Raw genomic sequence first — 21,914 nt, forward strand, 5'->3', positions numbered from 1 at the left:
AAAAGCGCGGATCAGGAGTCCGAGCCGAGGCCGCATTAAGGTTGCTGGCAGCTCGACGAGGTTTGTTGCGAGTCACGACCATATCCGTTGCTGCCCTGCCTGCCGTGCAAACCAACGCGCGTCAATGGCTACGCGGTGCCCTTTCAGCCAGCGAAAAAGCAATCCCCAACCCGGTTTTTCCTTGTCCGTGTCACATTATGGTCCTCAGATCTCAGCCTCTTTTTTTTTTTTTTTTTTTTTTTATCGCACCCACTGCGGATGCGCATGCAAGCCTTCCGCGGAGCAACCTGCTCCTATCCTTCCGACAAGGCTCTCTGCAAGGCACCAACTACATGGCAGGGCAGCATCAAAAAACAGAAGACATGCAAACCACCCACCCACGCATTGACTGCCAGTCGTTGGCGACAACCTACCCCAGGAATCGGTCTCATTTTCGGTTCGGACCTGCTGGACTGTACAGACGGCAGTCAGAGCGGTTGAACATGACCCACGGCACACTGCTGAAACATGACGCAGCAACTGGCGCTCCACCATTCGAGACGCTGCCAGATTCAGGCTCAGCCTGTCTGCCTCTGTTGTTGGGCATGTTTGTGAAGCAAAAAGTTTTTGAACGGATCAGACTCCGCGGCGGGCATCCAACGGGCAGCGAGACGACGGCCAACGGGCAGAGTTGGGCGGCCAGGAGAGCTTGTTTTGGGACCGAGTTCCTTGCACGTCCTGGGGTCGTTGGCTCTTTTTTTTTTTTTTTTTTTTTTCTTTTCTACTTCCTTGTCAATCAGCTTTCCCCCTTCAGCCCTGCTGCGCTGCGGGGATGGGCGGAAGCGCTGCGAACGGTCCTGAGGCTTCGTTAGCTCCGCATTGTCCTTCCAAGTGCGCGGAAGCGAACACAGGGATGAGCAAGAAGCGATCAACTTCGCAGCAGACGTCATCCCGGGCCACACGTGGGAAGTGGAGTGAAAAGGAGGCGTCGTGCATATGCACCGCCAATGTTACAGCCAGCTCAGGCCCTTTTTCAGCCTCTGCCCACAACAACCTCTCTTTGACCTTGCGTCGCAGCTGGAGAAACGATTGCGCTGACGTTTCACTCGAGTCCCAGCTTGCCTTCTTCACCTGCCTCCCTGGGTCTCCCCTGACTGTCGCGCCGATCCCACAGAGCGGCCGTTTGTCTCCATCAGCCCGTTTGATCCCCCACGATCATCACAAATTACGGGTGGCCCGGTGGAGCAATCTGCAATGCAAGGCTGTTTTCTCTCTGGATGCCGTCTAGAAATTTCTGCCAAACGCCCACCCACCTCCGATTGCATCTCGCATTGCCAGACCGAACAAGTCCCAGGACTGGCAGGGAACCAAGCTGTTGTGCTACCTGGCCTCGTCGGGGAACACGGATCCAGATGCCGCCTTCGCGGGACGGCCGTTGCACAGGGCCAGGCCAGGCTCCAGAAAAAGATGGATTTTTGAACCGGGAATTTCATACAGTAGCCGCTGTTCGTCAATCTAAATGCCGTTTCCAATTGCGGAACACCTCGCAGATGCCTCGACTGCTTCCGGCTGGCCGAATGACCTTGGTGGTAAACGGCCGGCTTGGACAGCTACACAAGCCTCCACCGCCAAACGCAGTCGGTTGACCATCAAGAGAGTCTTGACGTAGAGCTTTCCCAAATGATTGACCGCCCCCCTGATCTCGGAAATGCAGCGGTCACGAATGTACCACCTCGTTTGTGCAGACTTCTTTCCCTTGCTCCCAACGCAATGCCACTCTGCGAATCCGGTTTGCCAATTTCTCGAATCCTTTACATGTTTGACATCACTGCGTCGCATCGACTTATTGACAGAGATAGGGTTTGTTGCCGCAACCTTGGCTGACACTGACACTGGACATTCGGCGTACTTTGGGCGGCATCAAAAGAGTCGGGGCTACTGCAACCCTCTTGTCAACACCGTGCGTGTTTCTAGTTTCCATCACCCTTCCAGAAGCTGGTCTGAGCCTTTCCATACGGCCGGTGCAGCCAAATGTTCACGCAATGAGCAGCTCATCTCATTTGAAGAACATTTCACTATGCCCCATTCAGCCAAACGCTTCATGCCCGAGCGTGCAGGGCAAATGCGCAAAATGGCTCTCGCGTCGATCGCCACATCAACCGTTGGTGGACACGAGATTCGGCCCGTTCAAAGCGAGCTTCAAGAACGCTACCAGGCTGCTTCCAGAAGCTTTTACGAACAATGAAGCCGCAAGCTCCCGCAGCCATCCATCCAATGAAACAACGTACGAGACGAGTGGGCCCACGTCGTTGGCCATGGCTTTGATTTTCAGGAGATTTAGTGCCCGTGTTCAGCCCATTGAGGCCTTTTGCCCGGCGATCTCCTGAGTCGTGCGAGAAAAGGCCAGAGATGCTCTCATCGACAGCCGAACATGTGCCCCGACGAGTTGTCGTTGGGCGTTGCAACGGCTCGGCTGGCGGAACGAAGCGAGCAGCCGCGTTGGCTTGGGGTGTGGGTTTGAAGTTGAGAGTTGGAAGCATGAATGCACAGCCTCAACTCGAAACACAGGCGCGGCCTGGGGAGACGCATCAGATATGAAGCTGGACGGCCCAAAACTTGTGATACACGCTACGGAGTGGTTATCTGATGGAGGCAGTCTAGTCACGTGAATTTTCACGTGACGGCGTCAAAGCCGACGTCATCGCAAACTGGAAACTTTCCGTCGTGTTGCATCACATCGGTCGGCTCACAAACAAGAAACACCTCCAACCCTGCACATCATGTTCACCAGGCGTCGCCCTTCTCCCGACGAAGGCGTCGCTGACACTGCCTCCTCAAGCAGCCAATCTGGAACCATGGACGATTCGAAACACGACCGCAGTCCTCTCCGCACCTCTCCCGCCGCGCGCTCACCCTTCCTCCCGACGCGTCTCGAGCTACTCCTTCTTTCCATTTACCCCGCGACGCTCGTTCTCGGCTCAGTCTTCTCTATCATCTCGCCGACGACGCGAAACACACCCTATAGCGCGGCCACTCAATCTCATCCGGTCGACGTGGCACCCTCGTACTTTGCAACCAAAAAAAACATCTTCAACGTCTACTTTGTCAAAAAGGGTTGGGCATGGACAACGGCTGCAACTCTCCTCTTCTTCTTCACGCATCCCTCGCTTGGCCCGCCGATGCGGCCTACCCTGACTCCCCGCCGTCTTCGTGGATTGTTGCGCTGGGCCCTGGTTACTCTGGCATGGGTGCTCGTCACGCAGTGGTGTTTTGGACCGCCGTTGATTGATACGCTTTTCCGATTTACCGGTGGACAATGCGAATTGGTTAGGGATCGTGAAGCGCGAGAGACCATGTCGGACACGCGCGAATATTTCACGGCTGCTACGTGCAAGCTCGCAGGAGGTGCGTGGAAAGGCGGACACGACATTAGCGGGCACGTCTTTCTACTCATCTTGGGAAGCATGCTGCTGTGGTTTGAAATTCTTCCCCCAGTCACGCGGGCCGAAGGGCTTCGCGATGGCAGGAGAGTGGTCATGGATGATGGCAAAGTGAGAACTGCGGCGGCCGAGGCCAAAGCGGAAAATGCCTACACGGTCGGTGAAAGAGACCCGGGAGTTGGAGTCAAGGCCGCTCTGGCCGTCATGGCCCTGAGTTGGTGGATGTTGCTCATGACTGCAGCTTTTTTCCACACATGGTTCGAAAAGTTTACCGGGCTCTTGGTTGCGTGGATGACTATTTGGGCCGTCTACTTTCTCCCAAGAGGTGTCCCTGCTTTGAGGGCAGTCATCGGGATGCCGGGGCTGTGATAAGAACGGGCAACAACATGTGTAAATGAATAGAAAGAGCATTGGATCGGTCAGCAATGTTGGAAGGAGTTGGATCAGTGATTCAAGCGTGTGTCCAACTTGCCGCATCCTGACTGCAAAGATCCCGGTTGGCGTGGAGAATCAGCTTGCTAATCCTATACCCATCACGGCTGCTCGGGACGGACCGACTTGAGCAAGGACCCAAGTCAGAGGAGGGCAATCATCACTCTTCCTTGAAACACTGAAGAAAAGGCTACGCAAATCCTATGGTGATCAAGTCTATCCCGCTCCACACAAGCTCAAACCCACCTGGCCTTCTGTCAACGCGACATTCAGGTGTTGGGTCCATCCCTGTCTGAAACCCCCTCTCCCCGATGAACCAGGGGGTCCCCTACAACTTTTTCCCCAGCCCGAATCTTCTGTCTACAAGCAGACGGCCTGCCGAACTTGGCTCCCAACGTCCATTCCCGGCCGTACGAGCACCAAACTCTATCGCAGCTGGGCCTTTCTGCGGAGCGAGCGCGATGCACCACGCGCTTTTGCTCGCGGCGGCGGTCCAGCGAGCCAGCCAGCCTCTGTCGAAGCAAATATTTTGACGTTTTGGAGTTTGCTACTGCTCACGTCTAAACCGTCGTCCATCTTTCACTGCCTTTTTTTGCTTTCTCTGTAGTAGAACGGTACCCAACCTGCCATTTCCTTGCGCGCATCAGCCTTTATGGATATGCTCTTGATTGCTGCTCACTCGCAGTATCATGACCACATTTCTCTCTCCCCAGGCAGTATTCCTCTTTCCAAAAAAGTACCCCATCTATCACATCGGCCCATGTTCCCCGCGGCGGCCAAAAAGAATACCCAAGACCCCGCGCGAGTGCGTCGCCTTGTCCAGACTCCGCTTTTCGCTCCTTGCCTGCCCTCCTGCTCCCCCTACCTTCTTCTCACACTCTACCCACATCCATAGCTATACGGCAGGCACGGCGCACCACAGCGCACCGCACCTTCGGAACCTTTTTGGAGAGCAAGCAAGCAAGCAACTCAAAACCTTGTCGAACGGACAAATAACCGCGCGCTCGGTCCACCTGTTCGCATCTCCCGCCCCCTCCCTCTCCCTCCTTCTCCCCCAACAACCTGACTTACCACCACCACCACCACCACCTTATCATGGATACGACCGCGTTTACTCCGCCTGTCATTGGCTGCTGCTATCTATGGGCAATGGAAGCGAAGGGAGCTAGCTGTGCTGGGTTGCACTCGGCCCGGACTGGGCTGGGTGGGCGGGAATAGGCATACCATTTGGCTGGGGGTTGGTTGGACTGACTGACTGGCTGACTGACTGCGTCGTTGCGTTATTTTTTGCTGGGGTTCTCGAATGGGAAAGAAAGAGGCTGCTGCGGTGATGATGTCGATGACGGGGATGGATGGCGTGAGGCCGAGGAGCCGGTTGCGTGGTGGTGGTGGTGGTGGTTAGGTAGGTAGGTAGGTAGGTAGGTAGGTAGGTAGGCAGGCAAGTGTTTAAGGCGTGGCTGGGAGGTTTGGAGGCGTTGCGTTTTTTGATGCAATTGGGCTGCATTGATATGATGAGCCGAGCGGAGCAGCGGCAGCGGCTCAAGGGCTGAGTGGTCTATCTGTCTATCTGCCTTGTCCGAGGCTTGTGGTAGTCCTGCTGAGGCTTGTTCTTGGTGGACTTGGTGCTGCGCGGAAAAAAAAAAAAAAAAAAAAAAAACATTGATGGGGATGTGACGGATGCATATCCAACCCCCTGAATTATTCTCTGATGGGTGATGGGCTCGAGCTGGAATGCTCCCCGCCATCCCGTCCTCCTACTTTCGAAGCCCAGTGCTCTCCGCCGTCCGCTAGGAGATGCCTCATATCGCTTTCCCATAAAACCCATCTCAAGTATCCGTGCATGCATCCCCATCCTGTCCCCAGGCGTACACGTGTACAATTGCTTTAACCCGGTCAATCTGCTTCCGCGTTGGCCCGGCTGTGCGGACCAATGTCTTTTTGTTTTGAAGTTCCCCGATCAAGTACAGGTGGGGGTGGACGGGGTATGAACGCTCCCTGATAGTTACTAGTTGGGGCTGGATGATGGAAAGTCAAGGTGGGCAAGTTGACTGGGATGTGAATGCTCCCTGGCTGTGTGTGGATTGCCAGATTTTTGGTCGATGTGGTGCAGACGAATACTCCCCAACAGTAGACAGATAGGGCAGTGTGTCTTTTTTCAGTGAAGCCCTATAGACGAATGCTCCTTGTGAGTCTGCATTGCCGATCTTCTCCGTCGAAGTGACAAAGACGAATGCTTCTTGATTGGCGGTTTCATAGACAGTCTGTGGTGAAGTGATGGAGATGGATGCTCCTTCGCTATTGCATTACTATCTTTTTCTCGTCAAGCTTTTAGAATGTATCACTACTTCATCATTTGACTTGTCAAGCTTTCATGAAGAAATGATGGGAATGAATACTCCATTTTCGCCTGATAGATACTATACTACCACAACCTGTACCAGTGTTGATTTTCATTGTCTTCCAAACTCTGGCAACTACCATCAGACTCTACAGACGCACCAAACTCAGTCTCTCCTTGCTATGTGCCCGAGCTTGACTTGTCCGTTACGCACTTGCGTTGAACTGTTGACTGCGGCTCCACTTCTCAAGTCCTGACAGGTCAACCACAGCCGTGCTTCAACAGCGTTGGCTGTTTCCATTCCAACACCATGGTCTCTTCACACGACTGTCGAAATGGTAGCAAGACTCACCTCAGATTGACCCATCCACGCGTCCACAACTACACTGGAGAGCCAACGCACCAAGCCCAAAGCGGAAAGAACACAACACTCCGCTCCGCCCCGCTCCGCTGTGCCAGTCTACGCAAGGCAACGTATCCATGCGCTGATCCGGCACGACAGGTAGATGGGTGAAAACCGGCGAGGATCCTCTCAGGCCCGCTCATGCGCACACGACGGTCGAATTGCCTGTCATCCAGCACCGCCAGCTGAGCCGTGACTGTCTTCAGCCATTCACTACCGAGCAAGGCTCTCGTAGATCCAACGCTTCGATGGACGAGCTGTGGAGACAGAGCTCAGGCACCGACCAGCCTCCCCTGGAGCGTCCGCGCGCGCGACAATCGACGCGGGAGACGCCGCCATGCCACGCCGTGACACACCATGCCAACCATGTCGCTCGTGGCAGCGCGGCGGCGACAACTACGACGACGACGGCCATCAGAAACGCAGTTCAGCACATCGCTGCAACGCAGAGAAACGCAGAAAAACTTACCTGGCGCAACTGGTGCCTAAGCACAAGAATCAACCTTGGGCAGGTGAGTAAGCCGGCCGGTACCTTAATCAATCGCAGACCAAGGTACATACATGCGCCTTCGGCACTCCGCCGATGCCGAGTCGGGTGCTTCGCGATGGCTTTCGGCTCGTCTTTTTGCCTGCGCGATATTTGATGCTCTCCGCGCGCTCGGCATGCTCGATTTAGGCACTGCGCACTCGATTGTTGGAGCGAAGGCAAGAGCCAAGCGGCGGCCAAGGGGCGGGTGGGGGGTGGGGGTGGTGGTTGGTTGTCGTCACATGTCGTGGCATGCGACCCAAGAGAGGGAAGTTGGAGGAAGTAGATAGTTGGGTGGGAGGGGCGTTCGTAGGAGGCACCTTTTTTTTCCCACCAAGGGAAACGGAGTGTTCAAGGTCTCCCAAAAATTGGATGGTAGTAGGAACCTGAATTGTGTGTGCCTCGACCATTGGCACCAAGACTCCAGGAGAGAAGAAGGGGGGACGGGACCATGAGCAGCAGCACCCTGATTGGTGCCTGAGCTGATTGAGCGACGGGGGCGGCGGCAGCGGCAGCGGCAGCGGCAGCGGGTGGCTGGCACGCTGGCGGCGGGAGCCACGGCCAGACTGGGTACCCAAACACACAGCTACGTGGATACTCGCTGGACGAATGGAGAGCCAGCGAGTGGCGATGCGATGCGGTGAGTCCGCTGGATGAGGTGGCTGAACGCTGAACAGCAGGGGTACCTGTGCAGAGACAGAGGTGGCTAAAGGGTATTTGGCGATGAAAGGTTGGGATGCTGTTGCGGAGTCAGCATCGGTGTTTCTTCAAGCGCTAGCAGTCTCGTCGCAGGACACGAATGGAAACGTGGACGAGCTCCGACTCGGCCGACGGGACACAGGTATTGCGGAGGCGAGATGAGGAGGCAGGTGTTGAGCTGGTAAGCGAGCGAGCGAGCGAGCGAGCGAGAGGCTGTGTGCTGTGTAAGCTTTCCGAATGGTTGAGCTGGACGCATGATGGGTGCGTTTTCTTTCGCTATGCAGAATCAATCGAGCCGAGCGACGTTGGTGTTGTGTCGAGTTGGTTTTTGCTTCCGACGACCAATCGGCCCAAATTCTTCGTGGATGTCCGTACGTCGGCCATTTTCGAACAACATTGGACAGCTGCCCATTGCGGTAGGTTCGCTGCCCCCACGTTGTCCCACGCCCGGCCCGGATAGTCGGTGCACCCGCTGACTTGGCAGGGGGAGGTAGGTACATGTCGGCTGGGGATACCGTGGGCAGAATGGGAATTTTCAACATTCGGCAGAATTAAGGCCGGTTCTTGATCAAGCAGTCCGGGTTCGTGGAGTACAGCAAGCGAGCAAGCAACAGCGACGCGGAGAGCGGGGTATTGTGGTGGGCAGGTGACAAGGGGTAGATACGTCTCCATACCTTTTCCTGCGCTGCTCTACCTACCTTCCTCTTCCTGCTACAGAGCGGCTTGGTTCCGAGCAAAGGAGACACGCCGTCAAGGGCGGAGAAGGACTCGGCGCGTTGTTATGCCGCAGGCCAGTTGCGAGATCATGCAAAAGCTCAGGAACGGAGCTGATGTTGCACGGCCGAGGGCAAAAGCGAGAGCGAGGACGGAGGAGACGAAGCGCGGAGGAGCAAGCGAGGAGGCAGACCGGGAGAGAGTGGTACAGACACGGCTTGCAATCCGAGGCTGTTCGTGGCACATGACAACAACGACAGCGACAAAGACGGTCATGGGCTCGAAGGATTCGTAGTTTCAAGGGTTGCACAAGCTCCTTTGCAAGAAAAAGAACCACGAAGAACGATGGAGTGCGTGAGGGCGTGGAGAGGCGCTAGCCTGTAGCGGCAACCGAAGTCACGTACCTTTTTCTTTTTTTTTCCCCCCTTTCCCCTCCTTGTGCAGAGAAGCAAAGTGCTCAAGAAAAACCTCCTACGAAAAGAAAACGTCTACACGTGAGAACATCGCGTCGCAAAAGTCCTTGTGGGAGAGGAAGCGGACCCTCTCCCTCACAAAATTCCGCCATCCTCTCTTTAAACTGCCCTCCCTACCGTTACGTCCCACCCCTATTCTCCTCCATCCAGAAAGCGACGTCGTTGTAGCCAACCCACCTCACCTTCATACCGTGATACCCCACGATCACAGGCACACATATCGTAACCGGGCCGAAAAGCAGCTACCAAGCGCGTGCGCCCTGCCGGAGGCGCCCCACCCCTTACCCCTGCCGGGCTCCGCGCATCGGGACGGCCAGCGCAAATCGGGGGCCCACCGATTTCGGGCGACGTCATTTTTTGCGGATACATAATAACATGTGCGGCGACGCCGGGCGCCTGTTTCCGGACGGCGGGCGGCGGCGTCCGGCGGATGAATGTACGTCATCGCTTTTTATTCCCTGGCGCTGTGCTGCCTGGTTGATGGTTGTTTTTGCTCGGCGGAGAAGACGACGCATGATGATTGTGGTGGTTGTTGGTGGTTAGTGATAGGGTATTTGGGTTGGCAGTGGGTGTAGAGAGGATTTGGACTTGTGGTGACGGATGTGGAGGAGAGTACCCATGCAGCAGAAGATGGAGAGAGGGAAATTCGGCTGTGGCTTTGGATGTGTTTCTTTTCTTTCTGTGCGGAAACGAAGTGCAAGAATGGGAAAAATTTGAGAAGCATACTTGAGAAGACCTTGGGAAAGAACAAAATAAAGCAGGACAAACCAGAGCCCACACCAGGCCGCCATCAAACATTCATCATCCGGGGTACATATCCAGGCGTCCAGTGCAATCTGACCGAACCAACGACACCAACTTGCTAGATGTAGCCGAGTGGGGGCGGGCATTGAACGTAGTTATCTACAACGGTAGCAGCAGGAGAACTCATGGTAGGTGTAGGGCAGCCAGGCAGCCAGCCGCAATGGCTTCCTTGGCTCTTGGAAGAACATGCGTGTCGTGAACGTACGATAGCCACGCCATCTGAGCCCTCGCCAAGATGTACAGCTGGTGCGAAGTCGAGAGTGTTCAACGGGGCGTTCAACTGCAGACAGTCCTCTCCAGACACCTGCTCATATAGTCAGCCATCTGTCTGCAAAGCCAACCAAAGACAAGCGAGCCAGAGAGAAAGTGAGGACAGGAAGCACAGCGGACAAATAGATAGAAAGGACAGGGAAGGTTGGCGTAAGGTAGGTATCTAGGGCACAACGTCGACGATCGCTTGCGTACATGATACACCCCGGAGTGGGTACCTACATATGTCGTCCTCCAAGGGTCGGTTTGATCGTCATGCCCCAGCCAGCCAGCCACCCACCCTCCCTCATCACCCGCATTCCAAGCCAGGCGGCGGCGGCCGTGGTGGTGGTGACCTGATCAGACGTTGCGCCGACGACGCGGGGAGATAGGGCAGCGGCATACTGTCCGATAGGGGAGGGAGTCAAGGGCACGTCAAGGGGGGGGGGGGGGGGGGGGGGGGAAAGTGATGGGCGGCGGAGGCGTGTGGGGGGTTAGGGAACTTGATTGATTTGTGGGTGGGTGGGTGGATGGACGGTGGTGGCAAAGGCGACGTCAACGATGCGCCTGGTTTATAATATCGACGCTGTACCCACGTTGTCCACCTGCTTGCTACCTCTGTCCATGGTTGCTGCAGGTGTGCTGTGGCAGTGTGGAGGTTGTGGCTCAAAATCACCATCGCATGACTTGCACGACTCGCATGCTCTCATCCACTTGATTCGTTCCGCCATATACATCTCCCCAACTCGCCACATATTTCTCTCTCGCGCGCTTTTGCTCCGTGGACCACACCGCTCCTTGCTCCAACAAGAGTCAATGACAACTGAACTCTTCAGACATTTCGCTTCCCCAACCAACGACGCTTTTGTCTCATGCCTCCACTATCACGGAAGCCGCATAACCAACAAGTTGGAAATGACCACGAAGGGGTGGGTTCAATGGAATGACCGACGAGGGCTGCGTGCCCAAGTGAGAATTGGGGAGAAGAAGCAAGGATCATCCACAAGACAACAAGACAAGAGAACAAAAAGTTCCGGTAGCGACTGGAGCTGCTGTGACAATGACCGACACCTGAAAATGCCGCCAACCGAAAATACAACAGTGAACAGGCTGAATATGACAGGATCCTTGCTCGACGCGAGCCCGCCTCCCCACTTTAACCTCGAAGGCTACATGTGTCCTCGCACGTCCGAGCGGCAGCCCGAGAAAGCGAGCGCACGACGAGCCTTCTCTTCGGTGCCGGAGAGGTGAGGGTTGTCTGGTGCGGAGCTAGGAACCAAAATTTTGTTTATGAAACAAAGCTAACGAACCGAGGGCAGGACCGATTCACGGACGATTTTACTCTTCCATGCGACCGAACATGCCCTCGTCGTCGTCATCGCTGCGACCGCGCCGCCGGTGGTCGTCTTCGTCATCGTCGTCGTCCATGTCGACATCTTCTTCCTTGTGACGCGAAGCATAATACGAACGCATCGACGTCGCATACTGATGCTCACCGGGCGGGGTCGCGATGGCGGTGGAGCCAAAGCTGTTGCCGGCAAAACGAGCGGGGACGGGCGGGACGGGCGGCACGTCTGGCGGAAGCACGATGGGTTTGCTTTGTGGCGTACCGAAGCTGCAGCTGAGCAGACCGACAGCAGCAGCCAAGTCGGCCTGGTCCTCGTCATCATAGGCCGTCGTCGACGTGCCCGACGTGGTAGGGCGGTCGTGGTAGTAGCTGGGGACGCTTTCGGAAAAGGTGCTGGACTGGTAAGATTGCGAGTAGGCACTGCTGTTGCTGCTGAATCGCTTCTCGGGGTAGGACCGGCCAAACGACCCGACCAAGTCATCGCCGTGGGGCGGAGGCGTCGTCTCTGCCGAGCTCATGCCATCGCGATAGTCGGAGGACGAGCCATCGGGCGAGGCCGACGACTGGTCACTCTCGCTAGCCTTGACGGACTCGGCCTGGGCTTCCTGGTTCATGTTGACCAGGACCGAGGCGGCCTCGAGCAATTGCACCTGCTGATGTTTCGAGATGAGCAGCTTCGAGGTAATGGCCCATTCGGGCGTGTGCTCCCATCTGTGATGCGTCAACAAGTGATTTCAATTGAGAGCGGTCGTCTCCTCGTAAGGGCATTCAAACTCCGGCGTGTGAAGGTATGCGGACGAGGGTTAATACTGACAGATGCTTGGTGAGACAGCTGCTGTGCTTGTACCCTTTACCACATTTTTCACAGCGAAGTTCGCTACCACTTGCCCGCTTGCCTCCCTCCTTGGCGCGCGACCCCTCACTGGCTCGTCTTGTTCGGGATTTGTTGTTCTTGTCGTCGAGCGAGGTGAGTGGGGGCCCGTCAGCAATGGCACTGCCCTTGGCGTAGCTGGCGGGACCCATGAAGCCCGAAGCACCGCTCGGAACGCTGGAAGGAGCGTGGTTGAAGCCTGGCGGGCCACGAGGAGTCAGGGTGGACTTGTTTGATCTGCGAGGGGCCGGCGACGACTCGACGGCGGCGGCCATGGCGGCGACGTTGCTGGCGGCAGCGGTGGAGACGCTTTTCCGACGCGAGACGCGGTGAGTGGGGTTGAGCGAGGAAGATAGGGAGCTGGAAGTTCTGGAGTGCGAATGGCGGGAAGGTAAACTTGACGCTACCGTGGCCATCGAAGATCGGTGCGAGTTGGCCGAGCGCGATATTTCCTGGAAGGGTTTCAGGGTCAGCAACGGGGTAACATGGGGGGGGGGGGTGGGGGACGAATGGGGAGGCTGGTAGACGAACTCTGGTAGCGGTCATGGTGTGGTTGTTGAGAAAGTAGGAGAGAGAGGGAAAGGAAGGTCGAGAGGGATGGAGAGGGTATCGAGAGTCGAGATCCAGGAGATAGGGAGCGAAGCGTTCGGACTGAGGGCGGGCCAAAAATTATGGAGATGGTACAATGAAGCGTCCCCGCACAGTGGCCGTGCCGCGCAGGTGATTCGGGAAAGGGCAGCGTTCAAGCGACAGGGAAGGCGGAGCGGAGGCGGAGGGAGAGAAAGCAAACAAAAGTCGATTCAGGTCAGGTCAGGACAGGTCGTGTCTCTGTCGAGGGCTGGATGCGGGAATGGAGGGTGTACGGCCAGGCGCCTGGGAGAGGTGATGAATCAGGTGGACTGACGGGCGGCGCCAGCGTGACCAGGCCAAGCCATGGACATCGCTGATGAGCATAACATAGCGCCATGCTATTCGCGATGGCGCAGAGGCCGAGCTGCAGTCAAAGCCTAGGAATGCTGCACGTTGCACTGACAATGAAGTGTCATCAGGGCTGCGAGCTGCATTTTTATTTCTGCCTGTCGCCGTCGCCGTCGCCGGCTTTTCTTTGTTGGTGTTGTTGGATGTGTGCCTAGGTCGCGTTCCTGGCCTGGCTGGCTGCCTCAGTTCCCTCGCTATCCACTCCACTATGCCTGGCGGCGGCACGCGCCCAGATCACCCACGACCCCTGCCTACCTATCTGGATGCAGCGCAGCGGAGCGCGTACGGTCGGTAGGTAGGTAGGTAGGTAGGTGGCTGATAGATTGAAGACATGCTCGCGGACGGCTGCAACGAACCGGTGGACTGACCGTGCTCGTTTCTTTCTGCCTGCGCTCGTCGCGCCCGTCCTTGGGTTCATGTTGGCAGCTTGTTGTGTCCAGGCCCCCCCGCACTGTGGGGAAACTTGACGTAGTGCCAGTCCAGTAGGTACCAATGCCAGTGCCGCCCGGCTTTCGATCGCTGCCGGCAACATGAACGACTAAAAAATCCAGGAGCGCAGGTACAGTGCCGACGCTGCATGAGCGCTACCGCGTCTCTAGGTAGCCATTGACATGACAATTGAGAGATTTGGTGCGCGAGGCGCGGCTGTACTGCACTGCACTGAGCCGGGGAACCCAGCCCTTGTGCCTGTTGTGCCATCAAAACAAGAGCAATCCGCGACACGCAAAAATCGCGATCTCGTCTGTTCTGGCTTGACAAAAAAAAAATTATTTCCCTCCAAACATGCAGACGGAACCCAAGGATCAGGATCGAGCCGCGCGTGCTTGCAAACCTTAATCCGCTGATCTGTCGATTATGTCTTGGTTGGCTGCGACACCAGGCGCTCCGCTCCGGCTGTCGAGAGGAATGCCCGCCATGGAAATGCGAAGCTGCTTGCGTGCAGCAATGGATGCCTGACTGCCTGCCTGCCACTCAATCCCACTGCCACACCGCATTGCTCCCACCAGCCACAGCCACACGCCACGGCACCTGCGGTGGGCCACCTGGTGACCTAAGAGGTGAGGTAGGTATTCTGCCGCCCAATCACGTGACTGCAACCCCTCTGGCTCTCCCGCCATCATCGCCAAGCTCCATCCCGACCTCTATCAAGCATCAATCCTTCTACCCCAACTCTCATTCCTCGCCACGTCCGCATCAAGTGGTGCGACACGCATTACGTGAACTTATCCGACCATCCTTTCGAACCACCGCCCCGCTGATCCCCGGCCCCGTGCTGACCTGACTTCGGTTCCGTTGACCGCCTGCCTGTGCTGAGCGCGCGTCAAGGCCGCAACCATCACGCCCACAGCGCCCACCTTAGCTTTCCGCCCACGTCAACATTTCAATCATGTCCGACTCTGGAGCCCCGGCCGCCCCCAAGCCCAGCAGCAGCGTCAAGCTCGTCCTGCTGGGTGAAGCTGCCGTCGGAAAAGTACGCCAGCCCGACCGCCCCACCCGCTTCCCACGCCGAATGAGGACATGCTAACTGGGAGCCAGTCGTCCCTGGTTATGCGCTTCGTGAACAACGACTTTCAAGAGAACAAGGAGCCCACGATAGGAGGTCTGTCTTTCCCATCCTCTCCCGCTCAATCCTTCTGACGCCAAATCAGCTGCTTTCCTCACCCAAAAATGCAACCTCCCCACCCGAACCATCAAGTTTGAGATCTGGGATACGGCCGGCCAGGAGCGCTTCGCCAGCCTCGCCCCCATGTACTACCGCAACGCACAAGCCGCACTCGTCGTCTACGATATCACAAAGGCCTCATCTCTCACAAAGGCCCAACACTGGGTCGCCGAGCTGCAGCGCCAGGCCAGCCCGGGCATCGTCATTGCTCTCGTGGGCAACAAGGCCGATCTTGTCGAGGACGGCGTCGAGGAGGAAGAAGCAGCCCCGGCACCGCAAGAGCCCGCCGCGAGCGAAACCCCCGAGGGTGAGACTGAGGAGGGCGGCGAGTCGACTGCCGCCGCGCCGGCCGACCCGGCTCCGGCAGCAGAAGACGACGATGACACGGGCGCCCGCAAGGTCCCCACCAAGACGGCCAAGGCCTATGCGGACGAGGAGGGGCTGCTCTTCTTTGAGACATCGGCCAAGACGGGCCAAAACGTCACCGAAGTCTTTACTGCTATTGCCAACGCCATCCCCGAGACCAGCCTAAAGGGTCCCCGCGGCGTCGGCGGACAGACCAACCTGGGACGGCAGGACGACAGCGCGAGGGTTAATCTGGCCAGTGCGCGGGACGCGCAGCCAAAGGAGGGCTGCGCGTGCTAGTTTTGGGGTTGGAATAATTTCTTGTCATGAGACCAAGAGCAACGGGCGGTCTTGTTGTTTTCTGGCTGATGAATTGGTTGGTCAATGGGTATGTAAAGCGGGCGGCGAGTCTCACGATCCAGACGTAGTGCAATCAAAGACGATACGATACGGGCAAGGGCTGACGAACATGGTGGAAGAGGTGTGTGGAATAGTCTCGTTGTATCAATGGATTCCCCTTTTGACGATTTGAACACAACCGGACATGACTTGGTTGATGAGTAGTCATGGGCTTCTTGACGCGCTTGCTCAGTGTTTGGTGCTTTTCCATGCCCCTCGCCCTGCGGTGATCGACGTGGAATTCAACACAGTTCCATTCCCCTTTTCGATCACCAAAAAAAAAAAAAAAAAAAAAAATTCACATTAGACACAAGCTAGTAGCGGCGAGAGGCTTGGTACATCACCGCAAGAAAGACATCCAACCGTTCGTAGCAGGTCAGTTTTGATGGTAAAGTTAGAGAAGGACGAGACAGAGTTGAAGGGTAACTCGTGTGAGCCTGTGGATCTGAAGGTGCTGCTGTGGAGATAAAAGCCACAAAACTCAGTTTGCGTTCCAATTGACGCGTGGAAAAGTTCCAACGCGGAACAGGGTCTTCGTTGAAAGCGTTGTCCGAATGGGGTTAGCGCTGCTGACTAGGCACTAAGGTATCTAGACACCGCGAATGTGACACACGACCGCCGTGTCCACGCCTATACATGCACGTAGAGTCGCTGACAGGATGGAGGCTCCCTGTGCCTGCCTTCTTCTACCAAATTCAAGAGGTCGAATGCTTCTTACCTGCCCTCAAGCTGCGCAGGCATATGGCTCTAGCCTGTCGAAATCCGTCTTGTCTTTTGGCATCCAAACGTTGTTCCGCCGTACGCAAGTGAGTAGCAGCGTGGAGGATTTGCGCCAAGCTAGAAGTCGATCTTGTTTTGCAACCAAAAAAAAAAAAAAAAAAAAAAAAAGAGACAAGGACAGGAGTTTGGTAACAAAGAGTCTCAGAGCTCAACAACAAGCCGGTAGTGTTTTGCTGCTGCCTGCTGGTTGAGCGACAGTTCACCCTGCTAGCCCTCACCCAAAAATGACATCCCAGATGATCGGATCTTGCAAACCAAGGTACGTGACATGGTGCTTCCAGAAGTCGGCAGTGTTGACTGGTTGCTCAATAGCTGAGCACGTCGCCTTTTCCCAGTTTCATTCTTCCTACAAGGCACGTTCTCTTCCGACTGCACGTTCTCCGATAAACACTTTCTCTCTCTCTATCTGTTCTCCGGCAGTCAGCCAAAGTCTCGGTTTTCCCCTCAACGACCCTTTCTTGCTGAGATGGACTTCTCAGCCTTCAGCCACGGCCCGGCTCGCAGCGGCCCGGCAAACAAGATGCGGAGGTACATGGCTCGTAGTGACGAAGAAGTTGATGAGAATATCGAAGACGATTCCCATCGCGTGGGGTGGCCCCAGCTTCGTCCTTTACCGCGGACGTTTGTCAAGATTGAGGACCTCGCGAGCTTTGTTTCGGACAGCCACAGAATTTTCGATGTCTTGGGGAGCGTCTTGACCTCCCAGTCTGTAGAGTTCTCTGGCATGGAATTTGGTCATATGGGGACAAGGGGCGGTTCTGAGCCGCCACTGCCCACCCTTCTGGTCGCGGCAGGCAACAAATCTTCCAGCCGAACCTCATGGCACTTGGCGGTCCTCCGCCTCGTTAGAAAGATTCAAGCTCTAGTGATTTCTAACGATGACTTTGGCGTTGAAATTGTGGAAGAGCTGTTCCCATTGTATCGGCCAATCGAGGCCGGAGACCCCATGATCCCAATCTGGGAGAATCAAATTGCTCCAAAGGTCATGGAGATTCAAGAAGGGAAGTCTCTCTTTTGGCAATGTCTTTCTCTCGTTCGATTGGGAGGATCACACACTCCCGAGCCTAACGACCAGAATTTCGCCGCCGTACGAAGCAAAGACGGGATCGTCACGGTCGTCAAGCTGGGCCGCATGAGCGGCTGGACCCGCGGGAAGCGCAACTTTGCTTCCGCCTTCTGGAAAGAACCTCGCCAGGAGGACCCCGAGGTCGGTGGTTCCCACGATTCCTACGGTGTCGTCACTTCCTGCATTCGCATCGAGCCTTACTCCGAGTCTGATGGCACCAAGTCCCTCAACCCGAGCAAATCTGCTCAATCTGGCGACTCGGGCTCCGTCGTCAGAGATGAGAAGACTGGCACGTGGCTCGGATTACTCTTTGGTGCGCATCCGCAGGATGGCTGGGCACTAATGACACCGATCGACATCATTTTTGAGAGTATCGAAGATGTTACAGGCGGCCGGGTTGTGGATCCGATTCCTCTGGAGTAGTTGGAGGAAAGGGTCGATGCTTGGGAATGGGATCGCGTCAAGACGTCGCCGTGGTGGTGGTGGTGGTGGTGGATGAACGGATCGAGCGTGGCTGGCTGGTTGGCGTTTTGTCAAGGGAGTTGTAAATGTACGTAGTCATCACCGCGAGGCGCGTCTTCAGACGTGTCTGCTTCAGAAATCATGATTGCAGTCTTTTGTCAATTCTGAACGCATGTCTCACTGGTGACATTATCCTCGGCATATGCCACTTTTTCCTTTGTTTTTGACCTTGTGGGAATTGCATGCCATGCGCTGGTTATCGAATGCTCCTTGAACCTTCTCTCTGATGGCCTCAAATGCTCCCAAGAATCACCACCAAAGGAAATCAGTTTCCTCCTTACCCATCAAACCATTCCGCAACCACCACCGTCTGACTCCACCGGAGAGTGTCACAGCAGTCAAATGGCGAATCTGGAAGGTGAAGGGAGTGTAAAAGCATGTGTCATACGACGGCCACAACAGTTGAGGGTAGGTAGTGATGGCAGGACTCAAACACTTACCAGTTTCCCAACAGCAGTTACGTGGCACATCTTCACATCAAGCGCCAAAAGCTTGGTACAAATGAATGATTGCAACTATCCTACCCATCCAACGCCTATGCCCATTCCTTCGCAATATCTAAAAGACAATGCACGATTCCACCCTGTTGAGACCAGACCCCGAGCCATGCGACGCCAAATATTCAACCATTAATGATCCTACAACAACCGCACACCTCCTCCGCCTCTTGCGCCCGACGCTCCGCCACCACTCCTATTGCCGCCAAACAGCCGAGTCAGCGCATTCTCGCCGTCCTCGTCGCGCCCGTCAATCTTCATCCATTTTGGCACGCCAAAGTCGGTCGTGTCGAGCGTGTTCTTGACGCGGTGCGTAAAGTCGCCGAACCAGTTGGAATCGCCGTCTCCTTCGTCGTCGTTGTATTGTGGCGGCGGCGCGGCGCGGCGCTCTGCTGCTCGAGTGGTGGGTGCCATAGGACGAGAGCTTGCTGCTGCCGCGGGAGTCAATGACGAGCGAGACTGCCACGTGGGAGGTGTCGCGGATGTAGGGGCAGATGCGGCTACATGGTTGACGGGAGACCGCGAGAGGGCACGGGATGGCGTCTCCGAGGGCGAAGAGTTCAACGAGCTGTTGCGTGGCGACGAGTTGCGCAGTCCCACGCCCAGCGTGGAAGCAGGCAGCAGCCCATTGCCATGCAATTCGCGATCGATGAGCGCGCGACCTTCACGCCAACCAGAGAAGGAGTCGTCTGCTTCATCGTCATCCTCGTCGCCAATCTCCATGTATTCTCCAAGTCCGATGATGCGTTTGGCCTTGCCGTAAAGGCCAAACATGGCCGCAGCCACAGGAATGAGAATAAGAGTAGGGAAAAACTTGGAAAATCCAGCGCCAAGTGGAGTCAGGTTAATGAGGGAGCCTAGAAAAGTGTAGAAGATCGTCTCTTTGGCGATGTCTTGGTCAAAGAAGGTGACAAAGTTGTAAGCCAAAGGAACAGTGAGCTTTGCCACCTGGCACGCATACCAGCATGCGCTTTCGGCATAGGTTTGGCGGCGGACCAGGGCGCGATTTCCCCAAATTTTGACTTCTGTAATCGAGTAGAGAGCTGACAGGACCATGTAGCAGAGCCACAGAGCAGCAATGCACTGACCCGCAAAGCCAATCTTGCCATTGGTCGACGACGGATGGTGGACGATGGTGCGGCTGATGATGTTGACCTTAGTGGAAAGGGACTTGGTCACTTCGGACCAGACAACGGCGACAGAAGCGAGTCCGAGAAAGGTAGCTGAAGCATAGTAGAATGCGGGGACGATGTGAGCATGGAGATGGTACCTCAGACGTGGGTTGAGAATGCGGCGGCCAAGACGACTCCAGAAATTTGCGCGGTGGAAAGCGGTACCAGCAGTAGACTCAAGCCTCTTATTTGTTGACGCGTCCAATATGGCTTGCGTAAAGACGGCATCAGATACGAGACGAGCCCATTCATCCTCGAACCGGAGTTTGGCATGACGGGCACGTTTGAGGTGTCGAGTCAAGTCAGCCAGAAACTTTTCAGTTATGACTGCCGGGATGTTGGTCCGGGTGCTCGTCCGGAGCGAAGGTTGAGCCTCGAGCAAAGACGCGCTATCCACCAGCTCTTCTATCCATTCCTGAAACTCTTTGGGGATCGAGTTTCTCTTGTTCCTCAGCTGCATGACTTGTTGTTCATAGTCGGCCAGTTTTTCAATAGCATCTTCGAACTTCTCATGAACTTTGGGCGCATGAGCTTGGATCCTCTTGAGCCTCTCAGTTATGCTGGCAGTCCTCCAGAGCCGTCTTGGAAGGGAGACGAGCCCGTGACCCATCAAATAAATGGCCAGGATGAGACCCCACGCATACGCCAGAGCCATGACCAAACTCTTGAATGTTTTAAAGTGGAAACCCCGAGAGGAAAAGAAGTAGATGGCGACGAGCAGGCTGGAGCCAAGGACTATTGCCCAGTACTGGCCGTTTGAGCGGAGAGAGTAGAGGAAGCGTGACTTCGGAGAGAGGTAGCCAGCGTCGCTGTAATCGCCTAGGAGAGGAAGAATCGCCCTATCGAATGTCAGTCCCAGCACCGTACCGCAAAAGTATTCTAACGCACCATGTCAAGGCAAAAGTCAGCCAGTACCCAATGCGCCAGCAGACCAACAGAGCCCTCCCGGGAAGCCAGACACCTCTGCCACCTTCATCTTCTCCGTTCACTCCTCTCACACTTCCAAGGTCGATCGGGACCAGTAGAATAATGCTCGCGGGGAGCGCAAGAGCTAGGAATACAGGGACAAGCAGGTACGCGGGGGTCTTGCGGAGCGGGAGGTAGTAGCGGAGGAGCAGCAGGACGAGCAGACAGATGATGGAGAGCGAAACGGCGAAGAAAGCATTCGAACCGGCCGAAGAGGAAGCCCTCTGAGCCGTTATGGTGATTGGAATCGAGCTCGCCATTGTGAGAGCAGATGACGTGGAAAGGGAGGCGGAGGAGACGGGAGTCGAGGACAGGTCTAGTGCAGCGGTCGCGCAGGCATTGCTTCGTGGTGCAAGTCGGCGTCGAGGATGGAGATCCGCCGTTGATGGTCCAGAGAGCGCAGAGTAGAGGCGAAAAGGTGTTCAATCGGGTTTGCAGGCGCAAACAGCAAGGGTTGGACCAGGGCATGAGGCTGCGGACGCTATGCCAAGACCGGCACAGGGTTGCGTCATCAAAGGTCGGTCGGTGTGTTCTTTTCGACCAGCGCACGTCGGGCGCTTCCATAAGCAACTGCGACCAGCCCTACCAACCAGCTCCCAGAACGACCCCTCTCCCCGCTCGGACATCCCAATCGTCATATATAAATTACCTTCGCCACTTAAAGCGTTCTTCGTCACAGCTACGAAGAGCCACTCTAAGTTGCCCATCATTCAGTTTCTACGATCCTTCTTCACTCGTGCGACAAGTCCTGCCAGTATGAGCGCCGCAAAGACCAAGGCCCAGACCATTATCGACGAGAACGCTGTTGGTGAGTATTCCAATCCCCAGCGTCAAGCCAGCTGCTAAATTTCTGTAGCCGTCTTCAGCAAGTCGTACTGCCCCTATTGCCGCGCAACCAAGAGCACCCTCTCTGAGCTGGGCGCAAAGTTCTACGCCATCGAGCTCGATCAAGTCGGTACGTACGGTCATCTTCCCCGCTTCCCGTCACAAATCATATACTTGGTCTCCTTATCGCGTGTCGCTGGTCTTCAGCAACTAACGGATTGCAGACGACGGCGCCGCGATCCAGGATGCTCTCGAAGAGATGACGGGCCAGCGCTCCGTCCCCAACATCTTCATCGACAAGAAGCACATTGGCGGAAACAGCGATTTGCAGGCCAAGAAGTCGCAGCTTCCTGAGCTGCTCAAGGCCGCCAAGGCCATCTAAACGGCGCAGTCCGTGTGATTTCATAATGATGGCTCTGGGGAAG

The 21,914-nt window shown here is 56.0% G+C and overlaps 11 protein-coding genes across 11 annotated transcripts; 7 read left to right on the plus strand and 4 right to left on the minus strand.

The window, feature by feature from the left end:
• Nucleotides 1–259: 259 nt before the first annotated feature.
• On the plus strand, nucleotides 260–979 carry IWZ02DRAFT_276399 (uncharacterized protein). Its single transcript, XM_066763571.1, has one exon. The coding sequence runs from the start codon at nucleotides 333–335 to the stop codon at nucleotides 849–851; it is 519 nt and encodes a 172-aa protein (XP_066622378.1). The 5' UTR covers nucleotides 260–332; the 3' UTR covers nucleotides 852–979.
• Nucleotides 980–1,538, minus strand: IWZ02DRAFT_276400 (uncharacterized protein). Its single transcript, XM_066763572.1, has one exon. It carries the CDS (start codon nucleotides 1,470–1,472, stop codon nucleotides 1,107–1,109), a length of 366 nt encoding a protein of 121 aa, XP_066622379.1. The 5' UTR covers nucleotides 1,473–1,538; the 3' UTR covers nucleotides 980–1,106.
• IWZ02DRAFT_276401 (uncharacterized protein) lies at nucleotides 1,537–2,306 on the plus strand. The gene has a single exon (XM_066763573.1). The coding sequence runs from the start codon at nucleotides 1,688–1,690 to the stop codon at nucleotides 2,222–2,224; it is 537 nt and encodes a 178-aa protein (XP_066622380.1). The 5' UTR covers nucleotides 1,537–1,687; the 3' UTR covers nucleotides 2,225–2,306.
• A 394-nt stretch (nucleotides 2,307–2,700) lies between these two features.
• IWZ02DRAFT_276403 (inositol phospholipid synthesis and fat-storage-inducing TM-domain-containing protein) lies at nucleotides 2,701–4,164 on the plus strand. Its single transcript, XM_066763574.1, has one exon. It carries the CDS (start codon nucleotides 2,760–2,762, stop codon nucleotides 3,786–3,788), a length of 1,029 nt encoding a protein of 342 aa, XP_066622381.1. The 5' UTR covers nucleotides 2,701–2,759; the 3' UTR covers nucleotides 3,789–4,164.
• Nucleotides 4,165–10,550: 6,386 nt separating this feature from the next.
• IWZ02DRAFT_276442 (uncharacterized protein) lies at nucleotides 10,551–11,437 on the plus strand. Its single transcript, XM_066763576.1, has one exon. It carries the CDS (start codon nucleotides 10,619–10,621, stop codon nucleotides 11,306–11,308), a length of 690 nt encoding a protein of 229 aa, XP_066622382.1. The 5' UTR covers nucleotides 10,551–10,618; the 3' UTR covers nucleotides 11,309–11,437.
• On the minus strand, nucleotides 11,352–12,951 carry IWZ02DRAFT_276418 (uncharacterized protein). Its single transcript, XM_066763575.1, has 3 exons — nucleotides 12,808–12,951; nucleotides 12,220–12,728; nucleotides 11,352–12,116 (listed from the first exon to the last, which is right to left on the minus strand). The coding sequence occupies exons 1-3, from the start codon at nucleotides 12,820–12,822 to the stop codon at nucleotides 11,396–11,398; spliced, it is 1,245 nt and encodes a 414-aa protein (XP_066622383.1). The 5' UTR covers nucleotides 12,823–12,951; the 3' UTR covers nucleotides 11,352–11,395.
• Nucleotides 12,952–13,304: 353 nt separating this feature from the next.
• IWZ02DRAFT_452628 (uncharacterized protein) lies at nucleotides 13,305–13,930 on the minus strand. The gene has a single exon (XM_066767608.1). It carries the CDS (start codon nucleotides 13,784–13,786, stop codon nucleotides 13,406–13,408), a length of 381 nt encoding a protein of 126 aa, XP_066622384.1. The 5' UTR covers nucleotides 13,787–13,930; the 3' UTR covers nucleotides 13,305–13,405.
• Nucleotides 13,931–14,337: 407 nt separating this feature from the next.
• Nucleotides 14,338–15,917, plus strand: IWZ02DRAFT_452630 (ras family-domain-containing protein). Its single transcript, XM_066767609.1, has 3 exons — nucleotides 14,338–14,725; nucleotides 14,791–14,854; nucleotides 14,904–15,917. Exons 1-3 carry the CDS (start codon nucleotides 14,642–14,644, stop codon nucleotides 15,560–15,562), a joined length of 807 nt encoding a protein of 268 aa, XP_066622385.1. The 5' UTR covers nucleotides 14,338–14,641; the 3' UTR covers nucleotides 15,563–15,917.
• Nucleotides 15,918–16,796: 879 nt separating this feature from the next.
• IWZ02DRAFT_276497 (uncharacterized protein) lies at nucleotides 16,797–18,139 on the plus strand. Its single transcript, XM_066763577.1, has one exon. The coding sequence runs from the start codon at nucleotides 16,908–16,910 to the stop codon at nucleotides 17,928–17,930; it is 1,023 nt and encodes a 340-aa protein (XP_066622386.1). The 5' UTR covers nucleotides 16,797–16,907; the 3' UTR covers nucleotides 17,931–18,139.
• Nucleotides 18,140–18,520: 381 nt separating this feature from the next.
• IWZ02DRAFT_276833 (LMBR1-like membrane protein-domain-containing protein) lies at nucleotides 18,521–21,152 on the minus strand. The gene is made up of 2 exons (XM_066763579.1): nucleotides 20,587–21,152; nucleotides 18,521–20,537 (listed from the first exon to the last, which is right to left on the minus strand). The coding sequence occupies exons 1-2, from the start codon at nucleotides 20,922–20,924 to the stop codon at nucleotides 18,668–18,670; spliced, it is 2,208 nt and encodes a 735-aa protein (XP_066622387.1). The 5' UTR covers nucleotides 20,925–21,152; the 3' UTR covers nucleotides 18,521–18,667.
• On the plus strand, nucleotides 21,148–21,871 carry IWZ02DRAFT_469857 (thioredoxin-like protein; the record flags this gene model as incomplete). Its single annotated transcript, XM_066768755.1, has 4 exons — nucleotides 21,148–21,181; nucleotides 21,344–21,472; nucleotides 21,521–21,619; nucleotides 21,714–21,871. The coding sequence occupies 4 exons, from the start codon at nucleotides 21,148–21,150 to the stop codon at nucleotides 21,869–21,871; spliced, it is 420 nt and encodes a 139-aa protein (XP_066622388.1).
• Nucleotides 21,872–21,914: the final 43 nt, after the last annotated feature.

Source organism: Phyllosticta citriasiana (genome assembly GCF_038021145.1).
Source record: "Phyllosticta citriasiana strain CBS 120426 chromosome Unknown IWZ02scaffold_7, whole genome shotgun sequence".
NCBI lineage: Eukaryota > Fungi > Ascomycota > Dothideomycetes > Botryosphaeriales > Phyllostictaceae > Phyllosticta > Phyllosticta citriasiana.